This window comes from Leptosomus discolor, chromosome 6 (assembly GCF_034619465.1).
Source record: "Leptosomus discolor isolate bLepDis1 chromosome 6, bLepDis1.hap2, whole genome shotgun sequence".
NCBI classification, from domain to species: Eukaryota; Metazoa; Chordata; class Aves; order Leptosomiformes; family Leptosomidae; genus Leptosomus; species Leptosomus discolor.
The window spans coordinates 41,550,899-41,563,507 of record NC_141396.1 but is presented as its reverse complement, the minus strand read 5'-3'; the positions used below and the strand labels follow the sequence as shown (position 1 = coordinate 41,563,507).

Sequence of the window (12,609 nt, the reverse complement as noted above, 5' to 3'; positions counted from 1 at the left end):
TTTTGATTGCCACTCAGCTTTCTCTTCTCCAGGCTGAACAGGCCCAGCTCTCTCAGCCTTACCTCATAGGAGAGATGCTCCAGTCGCTTAATAATCTTCGTAGCCCTTCATTGGCCTCTCTCCAGTACGTCCATGTCTCTGGTGTACTGGGAAGCCCAGAACTGGACCCAGGTGTGGCCCCACCAGCGCTGAATAGAGCGGGAGGATCACCTCCCTCAACCTGCTGTCAGCGTTGCTGCTAATGCAGCCCAGGATACAGATTTCAGTGGCAGAAGGAGTGGAGCTGTTTGTTACATTTATAGGGGTTTGTCCTGACTGAATCACAGAACAGGCAGTGTCATATATCTCAAGTGATGCAGGGGCAACACGAACTGCAGGACCCTGTAAATGCTAAGAAATACTCTACACTGCAAAGACTGTTTAACTGAGCTTGACAAAAAAAACTGGGAAATGATGAAGGACTTTCACTTTTGGTTGCTGAGGGTCTGCAGCTTCTGAGGATGTGAGATGGAGTCTATGACTCCACTGAGACTCCCTGTTCCAAGGATCTTGCCAAATTTTTTGCTGACTATGTCTTTCCTTCGGGTAATGTGACAGCACTGGGCACGTAAGTCCAGATATGCTTTTCAACTACATATGCTGTTCTTATTTCGTTTGTTAGGCTCAGTCTTCTTCGGTATAATGCCAACCTAATAAAAATGAAAAACAATATGGTGTCAGCATCTCAGCAACTGAAAGCAAAGCTGGAATTCTTTCGTCAAAGCATTCGCCTCGACCTGGAGAGATACAGTGACCAGATGGCTTATGGCATATGTACGTATTGTGTAATACTTGCCCGGGTGTCTTGTCTGATCCTATAAAGGATCAGACTGACTATGAAGGGCTGCGGGTAAGAGCATTAAAAGAAAATGACTGCAGGAGCTGCCATTGTGTTCCTCAGCATCTTTATGGGTATGTTTTAGCTGGGACAGGTGCAGGAGAAGAGTTTGGCAGAAGCAAAGGCAGCAAGATAAAAAATAAAATGTTTTTGGAGACAGTGAAACAGGTGGTCAGCTGTTCCCCGCTGAGAACACCAAGCTAAGAAAATTGGAGTATTAATAGTACTGGTGAGGTAAATGGTTGCTGTACTCATTCAGAGACCGATTTATTTGGAGTTGTCACTAGGCATAAAGTGGGGGGCAGAGCTGCTGCACTGGGTGTACAGTGGAAGGGCCACTAACCCTTCACGGCAGAACAAATGCGCATGGTGACTTTAGAAACACTGTTTTGAACAGCGCGAAGGGAGTGATCTTGCTGTGCTTGATACTTGGAGGTAGCATGAGTCAGGATGAGAGATGAGGTGAAAAAGCACCAGCTATGATCTTAATATCACAGAAATGTCTGGATCTTACAAATACTATTAAGGGAGAGCAGTAAGATTTATGCATTGTTTGGATATGTGGCTAAAAACTGAAACTTGAGACAAAAATTATGACTGGGGTGAAGGACAATGATCGAAAATGGGGAGACTCAGTGAACTGGGTTTGGACAGTCTGTGTTTAATGAAAAGTGGCAGTTGTTGAGCTTAATGGTGGAGTTTAAAGACCCAAACTCATTTTAGGCCAGTGATTGCAAACAGTGAAATCCTGCCAAAGGGTTTTATGTGAGTTAAGGTCGAGCATGGAGTTGTTAGGTTGCAAGGTTGCAACATTGCTCTCTTCCTGTGATCTCTGGCTCATGACTCCTGCTTGGAGATCCAGTGTCATGCTGTTTGTCTTCAAATTCAACTGATGTATGTAGAGTTCAGGTCATGCTTTATTTTTGTGTCTATATCTTTTATTAACAACTTTCTTCTCTTAAGCTTCAGAAAAGATGCTCAAAGCATGGAAGGAGATGGAAGAGAAGGCCTCTCAGTGTGCACAGGTAGGATGTATTAAAGAAGCTTCATTATCTCTCTGTGAAGGAGATCATGACAGGAATTTAAAGTGCCGTATGTGCCATGGCTCTGTCCCTTCAGTGTGTTTCATATCTTGCCTGCTGTGGGAATGAGAATATCATTTCAGGTGCATTAAGAAAGAAACAGTCCCCAGTCACCAGGTTGTTTGAATCTAGTGATTTGAACAAAACAAACACAAATGTCACTAGACTCAGTTGTCTATATAGGAAAGTAGACTATAGAGACATGTTATTTATTGCCCAAAAGAAATGGTGTTGCTATAGACAAGAGTCTTTCTCGTTGGATTTATTGCACACACAAATTTCCGTTGCTAGAGCTGAAAATGACACCAATCACTTACTGTGCAGTGGTTTCAAAATTGCAGTACTTCATTTAGGAGTACAGACATAAATTTCTGGTGTTCTGCAAGTAAATATGCAAATTAATTTTTAATAAGAATCATCCTGAAGAAATTTAGGGCAGAACTAGAGCCAATTCTTACTCTGAGTAGTCCTAGTAGTTAGCAGTTGTTTTCGCTTGTGTTTTTTGAACACTTTTGCTGACTTAACAGCTTTCTTTTTCTCAGAGAGTTACTTCTGCAAGAAGGGCTTGTTGAAATTTGTCTACTGCTTGGGATTCTGATCCCTCTGTTCTGGGAATGAGCATTTTAATTTTACCTCCACTGAAAATGATGAGGAGACAGAGGCCTTTTTAACAGAGAATAATTCTGCCTACAGTTCTGTCCAGATCTTTATAGGGAACGAGTAAGCGTTTAGCTGTGAAGACTAGGGACAGAGTTAGGATGATCATAGTATTGTCAAAAGCTGTTTCTTCTCTTCTATTTGATGTGCTGAATAAAGCTTGGGAAGGGGGAAGCGTTGAGAGGGGAGCGTTCAGAAGTGGGGGCATTCAGAAGGAATGCAAGGAAAAATCAGCACATTGGTAATGTATTTCTCAGAGTAGAGATCTTTAAAATAGCTCCAAAAGTACTCTGTGGTGCCCTGTGATGGTACCTAGCTAGAGTGGCAAGAGCATTGCATGTTCTGCTGAAAACAGGGCTATCACATGGTTTACTGGGCTGATGTCTCAAATTTCTGCTCTCCCCTGCAAGGAGTTCTTGTATTGGCTGTCATAGCAATACAGAGCACGGTGATTAATACATAAAAATCCCAGACACCATTAGAAACACAAAGAACCCCTGTGAAGGAATAGACTGTGTAGTTCAGGTTCCGGGATCCATTACCTATCTTCGTCTAAGTCAAAAGATGCTTGGAGCCTTGATTCTGCTTGCTGATGTGATGGAGATAGGGGAATTTGGTTTCCTGCCTGAATTCACCTCTGTTTAGTTCTTCAAATTTTGGGATCTTGTTTCTCCCTGTTAGGAAATAGCAAAGATAAAAGGGAGGCTGCTTCTAGCAAAAAAGCTCAAAGCTGTCACTGGCTGTTTCTGGAAACCCAGGAACATCAGCAAATATTTACTTTGCAGATCATCAGAATTATGTTCTGTCTTCAAGCTGTGCAGTCCATATGTATAGCCATGCCGTGTCCATTTAGCAGGAATGGAAAATGTTTTACTTTGTAATACACAGTGGTATCTCAGTCTGTCTACCAGGCAGCTTAGCAAATGTGAATTCATGACACAGTTAGGCTGTGTGGTGAGTCATGGTGTTCCAGGTTGTTACAGTCCAGAAGAGGTAGACTCTTACCGGGGCTGCTGATTCGAATACCCGTCGGGAGATTAAGGCACAAACGAGGCCATATATTGTCAATACCACTTCAAAGTTTTATTTAGAGAGAGAGAGAAAAGAGAAAGAAAAAGAAGAAGAGGAGCACGCCACAGTAGTCACCACTGGGGATCTGTCACATCCAGTTTTTCTGATCTGGGGGTTTCTCCAACGGTAGTCCAGTCCCAGCAGGCAGGCAGGTTCTCAGCTCTGCTCCGCTCCATTTGGTCCTTCTTCTTGCTCCCCTCTTTCGAGAGGCTGCCAAGGGTCCTTTTTGTACCATAGTCCCAGGCCAACCCGATGGTGATGTGTTGCGGTCAAGCGGTGGGATCCAATCCAGCAGCAGCATGTTGCTTCCACACGCCGATCGCGAGCTGGCAGTCTATGCAACCTCCATGGCACAGCTTGCAAGCTGCAGCGCATAAGCCGAACAAATTCATGCCTCTAGCTGTTACCGCGAAGCGACAAATATTTCCAAGAAGCCATGTCGTTTAGCCCAAAGTTCTAACCGCATCCGTACAAAACGGGTATTCTTCTAAGAAGTTGCTTTGGGCCTTCAGACAGTGCGCTGTTGTTATAGCGACTTGAGTCTCTTCTTCCTCTCCAAAACCACAAGGTACAAAGTTTGAGACAAACATGTCCTGATTCTTACAATATCAGTGGTCCTAATTCTTACACAGGTAAAGACATTTCTTCTGATAATAGGGTTTACTTCACATTTTTCTCAGACTCTGATTCCCCTTTGATTATGTGGCTTATTGCTGCTGCTACTTCTTCCTGTTTTGTTCTTTACCTGCAAGATCTACAGACATCCCTTTCATGTCAAGGGGTCATGTCCCATTTATATAACCTCATGCCAAGTACTTCTGCAGCTTCAACAAGGAGTATGTTCTGGAAAATGTTCAATTTTCAGGTCCTACAGCCCCAGGTGAGAAAGGAAGAACTGAAATATCTCAAAATCCTGTCTCAGGAAGGCAGATCAGTGCCCACAGTCCATGGTACTAAGATACTTAGAGTGACCAGTGCTTTCTTAAGCATGCTGGGCATCTCCAGTGACATGTCTGGCACCACATAACCTACTCCTCACACTCAGAAATGGTGGTGTTGGCTTCCTTGCCTAATTTAACTGTGGGGGCTTGGTGTGAGATTGGTATCTTTTATATTGCTTTGAGGAAAATGTGAAATGTCAGAGCAAAATGCATATGGGAAGGTAAAATGTGAGAGCACCCTTTGCCCATACTGTAAAAGTAGGAGAAAATATCTTCACTGTACGTAGAGCCAGAAAGGGGTGTGGGTGTGGGTGTGTGCAGTGTCCGTCTCAAAGAGAGATGATTTATGAAGAAACTTTTTTTTCTCACCCAGTGTGGTTGTCAGAGATTTGGATCTAGGTGATATCATGCACTCAGAAGATAACAACAGTAACCTCGATTATTGTAGCAGCAGTCATGTCAAAGAGCCTTTTTCTCCTAAACTCTGCATGGAGTCCGTTATCCAAACAAGTATTCTGGTGATCTTTATCTACTTAATTGCTCTCCTCCTTGCCTTTTGATTTGTACCTACGTTTTGCCATTAGGCTGAAGATATTGGATATCTGGATGAGCAGATCATGGCTCTGCACACAGAGATTGTAGAGCTTCAGAAGAGTCCATATGCAAGGCGCCAAGGAGAGGTCATGGAGAGCTTGTAAGTCCTTCACTTATTATTTTTATTGCATATAAATGGATTTTGTGTGTTTCAGTGTGAGGGCTGGGATTTTTTCCTCTGTTAGTGGTTCCATCAGTGCTTTGAAATGCACTCCTTGCTTTTTGCAAACTGGCAGTACAGAGTAGTTTGCAATCAGTTAAAGATCGTTTTGCTGGTAAAAGGGAAGATCCCACCACTTACGGCTGTACGTTCCTTATTCCTCTTGAAGTTCTGACAATCACTTGGCAGCATTATGAGGCAGCACAGGACACTGCTCTATCCAAAAGCTAACTGCAAGAAAGATTAATATTCAGTCACAGGAGTAAACTCATCTACCTTACCCTGCAGCCACACAATGACTAGACCTGGGGAAACATGGAAAACCTCGCTGGGGAAGACAGGGCACTTCTGCCACTGACTATGAAACCTCATCTTGGCAGAGGATGGACCTAAGATACATCTTGATGTCACTGAAAAGCGCAGAGGATTTCTTTTCACATTGGAGAAGAGTGAATTTTATAGTGTTTAGTTAGAAAATTGTGAGATTGTTGTAAAATCCTGTTAAATATCTTAAATGTGTTTTCAAAGTGAGGATAATTAACGGCTCATGGATACTTGAATATGTAGAAACTTGAATATTTTTTTCAAAGGTATTAAATTATGAAAGAGCTAAGTGGTATTGATGATCTTAAGACATAGGAAGCAATTACTGTAGTTTGGCCTGTTGCTGCAAGTACAAGTGGTAGTTACAAAAGAGAAGGATCAAATAGCCACCAAGATTGAATAGCCTCTAAATCTATTGATAGTAAGAGCTCTTCTGAATGACTCTGAGTGTTCTGAGAGGGAACATGCATGTTCCTGGTGTGTTCTCCCCCTCCCTCCTTGCAGAGCTAGATCAGCTAAGTTGCTTTTCATCTGTGTGTAGTTGCAGGAGCAGTAGAACTGGTGCACAGGGGAAGAAGTGGTGGGAGAAACTGGCTCTTGCAGCAGTAGCTCACATTCAGAGCAGATTAAACTGATGGTGAACCTGCTTCCTAAAACATCATTTCCAAGCACTTTCACCACTGTAAACCCAAGGCTGCATCAGCTATTTGCAGAGTTCCCTAAGCTGTTGATTATTCTGGTCTAAAGCTGCTCCTCTTAACGAGGAGTGAAGTGGAGAATGGATTCAGTTTCCTGCTCTTTAGTTTTTGGGGCTGTAGCAGAGCATACTGCAGATCTTAAGGTTTGATATACACAACGGCGAGACACATATGGATCCTGGGCAATGTCTCGGATTTACCTGACAGTGCTGGATGCTAATGTTCTCTTTTTCCCAGTGCAGGCAGAGTAAAGAGCACCTCTCCCTCTATCCTTGGCTGATGCAGGAGTTTCAGGGTGAATAACTGTCCAGCATGCTAGAAACGCTGACATATAAGCAGAAGCAGCTTGCATGATCTGTTGAAAAAGTATTGGGGTGATCTAAGGGGAAGAGGAGGCCTGGTGGGGGCCCAAGAGCAGAGTTAGAACAGGCTGAACTGCTACTTGTTTCTGACAGACACGATTTAGAACAGCAAAGATTTGTCCAAGGATGGAAGCTTCAGTGTTTGGCCGCTTTGGAAATATTTGAAAGAAGTAACATACATTTAACAGGAAGAAGAGAAACACCATCCTCTCATGATTCAGCTCATTCCATTTGCAGAATATCACCAAAGTTCAGGCAAAAAAAACACAGAACAGGAACAAGAATTTTTCAGGCAGTTGTACAGAAGTACCTGTAGTTACAAAAATGAAGTTACATAATTAAGGATACCACAGAAGGAAAACACAGCTGAGCCAGGTGAAAATTTGAAACTGAAAATAATGTCCCATCGGAAGAAAATGCATAATCAGAGGAAAAGAGAGACAGAGTGTTTGTTTCCATCACAGAAAGACCATCCCTGTGTTCCAAATGTCATACCTGCGTACTAGCTGTAGAAGAAGGTAGCAGCTCCAGTGTATGAGGTTCAGCAAGGCATAACTTAATTGCAATTCTTTTTTTCTTGAGTCACCTGCTTGTTGATACACAAATGAATCATTTTCTTCTTTCTAAAGGGAACAGAGAGCCATAGACCTGTACAAGCAATTGAAAACAAGACCTCCAGGTATGGAAGGAGATGGTTCAAAGACTGTTTCACACTTTTACCCCATGACTAATTATTCTGAACTCAAACCCAGAAAATACTGTTTAGGAGAAGGCAAATGATTGTATTAAAGTTAACCAGACTCAAAGGCATACCTTAAGATGATTTCTTCTTTTTGCTCAGCCTAGAGTTCTCCCAAATTGTAGTGCTGTTCCTCAGCCACGGATTTGTCTTTTGGTTCTCAGTCTTGGAGCATCTGCCTGGAACACATGTCTGCCTTCGGGCATTCTCCACCTTTTTTTCTGCCCCCAGTACTGTTGCTTTACTCCCCTCAGGCATGGGAAGAACTGCTGTCCCTCTGTTCTCCAACCCAAGTGCAGTCTCTTTTCTCCTTCTCCTCCTCTCTCTTAATTGTACTGGATGGAGCGCCATGTCTGGAGATTAATATCCTCTGAACATAGTAGCTGGTGAGCAGAAAGATTTAGTTGTTGTGCATTTGGCAACTACCTGCAGTCCTTATTGAAACCCATATCTAGACAGCAAGAGTGGCTGGAATTGTACACGCTACTGCAGAGAGAAGAGACCTTAAGGCAAAGCTGTGCCTCATGAGAGGTGGTGACAGGTTTTGAGATATTTCATTGTGTTTCCATTTGTTTGGCTGCACTAATTAAGTCGAATCTTTCTGTGACTCTGGGCATTTGTGTCCAGTGTGGTTCCTTGATGAAGAGCCTTTTACTAATGTGGTGATTGACGGCCCTTCCAGATCACGCCTACAGTGACAGCACAGACATGGTGAAGATCATTGTGCAGACAGTACAGAGTCAAGACCGAGTTCTCAAGGAGCTCTTTGGCCATCTCAGGTATTTTATGCAAAAAAAAACCCCCAACAAACTAATGCAACTTGCAGTGTTTGTAGCTTTGTAGCAGGAAAGGAGAGGAAAAACTACAGAGATCAGAGCCCAAAAGCTCCATCCACAGGTACAAGTTTCTCATAGCAAGATTAATTCTGCTTCTTTGTGTCGTGTTTTGCATTTCCACTTACTTTTTCAAAGCACGTGGCTAATATGTATAGCTAATAGGGAAGGGGAGGAGAATGCAATGGTTTGTACTGTTAGCATCCAAGAGCTAACTTTAAAATGAGGCAAATTCTGCCAGTGTTTAGGTTGGGATTAAAATCTTAAGGAAAAAAAGAAATAGTGTAACAGCTGAGAAGAAAGCACAGGGATTTATTCATTAATTCTTCGATTAGCTCAGGAAAAAAATGCATGACTTATGCTTAAGAGATCCCATAAAGAAAGTTGTTAGCTATTGTATGGTCGGCTCACGGAGACCAACATAGACCAGAGAAGATAAATAAAGTACCATGGTTCAGCTGCTGTGCATCTGGAGCAATTTTTGCATTTCAAATAAGAAGAGCTTATATTGTGTGTATTAATAGTGTTGTCATCTGCCTGCTTTTTTGAGTCTTCACTGGACTTGGAAAAGTCCAGGCGTCCCTCCAGTCTTGCAGGTTTTGTACTTGCAGCTGTCACAGTGCTGTGCTAAGAGAAAGGGGTGTTCTTGCAGAATTTTTCTTGAATTTTGGTTTTGGCAGAACATACTGCCACCCAAGCTGGAAAGCAACTTTGTGTTTGTTTTTTGTTACAGCAAGCTCTTGGGCTGTAAGCAGAAGATCATTGACTTGCTCCCGAAGATTGAAGTGGCTCTAAACAACATTAAGGAAGCTGACAATTCAGTGATGCAGATGCAGGGCAAAAGACAAAGGGAGATATGGCATTTGCTGAAAATTGCTTGCGTAAGTAGCTTTTGGACTATTCATTTGCTTTTCCTTCCAGTGCAGGAGCCAGGGAACATCAAATGGAACTCTGAAGAGACCAAAAAGGGGTAACTTCCACACAATGGTTGATTTGACTGTAGAGAAGGGAAATTTGAGATGCTAAAAGTTGACACAGGTTTAGAAAGGGGGTTGAGAAATGGATGGAAAAGAAGCCCAGTAGAGGAGTCCTTGGTGCCAGTAAGTCATGAAACTGCGAGTTGCTGGTGGCTGGAGTGCGGTAGACATGCCATGCCACGCGCCTTGGTCTTAGGTTCCCTGAACATCTAGTGTTGGCTGCTGTTGGAGGCCATACAGTGGGATAGGTGAACTTCACCCTGATGTATTAAACATATCAGGATTTTAGAGCTGCAAAAGCAAAATAGGTACTTTCCTGGTTAGTTTAAGGTGTTTTAAGACTACACTGCTTTTTCTGCATCGATTGCAGTGACTATAAAGCTGTAGCAGTCTCGATTTCCACATGCCTACATTCAAGGTCAGCACAGGAAACATGTGTGTCTTTCCCCTATCAGGAGAGTTGCTGTTGTGTGTGACTCACAGTTTAGGTCATGGCACCACCTCCTAATTCTACAGTGTAGAAGTCATGCTGTGTACAACAGGGGTGGCTTGCATGCAGAGATATTTAGTACCAGCTATTTGCAGAACTGTGGAAGGTTGTGTTGGCTGACTTGCCGGCCACAGGCATGGCCTGGGTTGTGTGTATGTTACAAACAGTGCTTGTGTTTAATCGCAAATCTTGCGTACAAAATAGTTAAGCCTGACTAAATTCATCCTTTGTCCATCACAGCAGATGAATTTCTTTATTCTAGACTCAGAGCTCTTCTCGATCGCTGGTAAGCTCCAGCCTGGAAGGGACAGCCTCGACTCCGGCAGCCACATGGCTCCCACAGAGCTCCTCAGGGAACGTACCTCATCATCTGTCATCTATGGCAACTCTTGAAGATGGGTAAGAGCTTGTTGGGAAAGGATGCCACTGCAGAGAAGTCAGCGTAGCCATTTTGTATGCATATACTCTGAAATCCTGTCCTCTGCCACTGCAGCCTCCAGTCCTGAGGGGGCCTGAGGGGCAGGTCTTCACCACGTCCCGTGTGGTGGTTTTTGGATATGCTAGGCAGGGAGAGTTTTGGCATACTAGATTGTCTCTGAAGGGTACATTGTTCAACTCGTGACTGGAGTTTCAGTAACTTGCCTCTGGCCGTACCACAGCAAAATGCAGCAATGAGATTTTGAGACAAAATGCAGTTTCTTTTCATGCCTGGGTTCCAGTGCAAGTCCTGGATAAATCGAGCCATATTTAGTGCTTCTTGACAGCTTCAGTGATTTTAAAATGTCTTAATTCAAATGGAGGTCTGAAGCTGGGGTCAGTATTGAGCAATCCATCTGGTTCAATATCTGGGGTTTTTTATTCTTCAAAAAAATGTTTCAGATATTTCAGTTTGGGCTGGAAGGGACCATTAGAGGCCATCTAGTCCAACCCCCCTGCAGTGAGCAGGGACATCTTTAGCCAGATCAGGTTGCTCAGAGTCCCATCCAACCTGACCTTCAATGTTTCCAGGGATGGGGCTTCTACCACCTCTCTGGGCAGCCTGCACCAGTGTCTCACCACCCTCACAGTAGAGAATGTCTTCCTTACATCTAGTCTAAAGCTGGCCCTTTGTAGTTTAACACCATTACTCCTTGTATCACAGCAGGCCCTGCTACAAAGATTGCCCCCATCTATCTTGTAGGCCCCCTTTAAGTACTGGAAGGCCACTAGAAAGTGTCCCTGGAGCCTTCTCTTCTCCAGGCTGAACAACCTTAACTCTCTTAGCCTGTCCTCAGAGGGGAGGTGCTCCAGGCCCCTGAGCATTTTTGTGGCCCTCCTCTGGACTCACTCCAACACATCCATGTCTTTCTTGTGCTGAGGACTACAGAGCTGGATGCAGCACTGCCAGTGGGGTCTCTCCAGAGCAAAGCAGAGGGGGAGAATCACCTTCTTCGACCTGCTGGTCGTGCTGCTCTTGATGCAGCCCATGATACAGTTGGCTTTCTGGGCTGTGAGTGCACATTGGTGGCTCATGTCCAGCTTTTTGTCTAACAGTACCCTCAAGCCCTCCTTGGTAGGGCTGCTCTCAATCCTTTCATCCCCCAGCCTGTATTGGTACCAGGGATTGCCCCAACCCAGGTGCAGGACCTTGCCCTTGGCCTTGTTGAACCTCATGAGGTTCACATGGACCCACTTCTCAAGCTTGTTCAGGTCCCTCTGGATGGCATCCCCTACCTCAGGCGTGTCAACCGCAACACTCAGCTTGGTGTCATCTGCAGACTTGCTGAAGGTGCACACGATCCCACAGTCTATGTCATTGATGAAGACATTAAACAGCACTGGCCCTATACAAACCCCCGAGGGCTGCCACTTGTCACCAGTCTCTGTCTGGACATCAAGCTGTTCACCACTACCCTCTGGATGTGACCATCCATCCAGTTCCTCATCCACCAAACAGTCCACCCATCAAACCCATCTGTCTCCAGTTTAGAGAGAAGGATGTTGTGGAGGACCGTGTCAAAGGCCTCACAGAAGTTCAGACAGGTGGTGTCCATGGCTCTTCCCTTGTCCACTGGGACTCCATCATGGAAGGCCACTAGGTTGGTCAGGCAGGACTTGCTCTTGGTGAAGCCATGCTGGCTGTCTCGAATCACCTCCCTGTCCTTCATGTGCCTTAGCACAGCTTCTAGGAGGATCTGTTCCATGATCTCCCGAGGGGAGGCTGACAGGCCGGTAGTTCCTAGGGTCCTCCTTGCTACACTTTGTAAAAATGGGTGCAATGTTTCCCTTTTTCAGTCGCCAGGGACTTCACCTGACTGCCATGACTTCAAATGTCATGGAGAGTGGCTTGGCAACTACATCAGCCAGTTCCCTCAGCACTCTGGGATGCATCTCGTCAGATCCCATAGGCTTATGTACGTTCAGGTTCCTCAGGTGGTCGTGAACCTGATCTTCCCATACGGTGGGAGGGACTTTGCTCCCCGAGTCCCCATCTGGTGGCCCATCCACTAGAGAGGTGTGGGAAGAGAGGCTGCCAGACTGAGGCAAAAAAAAAAGCTGTTGAGTACCTCAGCCTTCTCTTTATCCGTTGTTACCAGCTTGCCAGTGTTGCTCATTGCGGGGATTACACTTTCTTTAACCTTCCTTTTCTGGCTCACAGACCTGTAGAAGCCCTTATTATTCTTTGCATCCCTTGCCAAGTTCAGCTCCAGCTGCACCTTGGCCTTCCTGACCCCATCCCTACACAAGCGGGCAGCGTCCCTGTACTCTTCCCAAGATACCTGTCCCTGCTTCTACTGCTCATACGCTTCCTTCTTGCCCTTTAA

General features: G+C 44.6%; 1 protein-coding gene across 3 annotated transcripts in view; it reads left to right on the top strand.

Annotated features, from left to right (window-relative positions):
• Positions 1-12,609, top strand: part of CHUK (component of inhibitor of nuclear factor kappa B kinase complex) — a 34,068-nt gene that overhangs the window by 17,336 nt on the left and 4,123 nt on the right. For all 3 annotated transcript variants that reach the window (XR_015183535.1, XM_086466958.1, XM_086466959.1), the window contains exons 13-19: positions 662-813; positions 1,841-1,902; positions 5,213-5,322; positions 7,396-7,445; positions 8,188-8,284; positions 9,072-9,219; positions 10,068-10,204. Coding sequence is in view for 2 of the 3 variants with exons in the window: in XM_086466958.1 (XP_086323084.1) it covers positions 662-813; positions 1,841-1,902; positions 5,213-5,322; positions 7,396-7,445; positions 8,188-8,284; positions 9,072-9,219; positions 10,068-10,204 (756 nt within the window). In the remaining variant the exon portion in view is untranslated. The remainder of the gene's footprint in view (positions 1-661; positions 814-1,840; positions 1,903-5,212; positions 5,323-7,395; positions 7,446-8,187; positions 8,285-9,071; positions 9,220-10,067; positions 10,205-12,609) is intronic.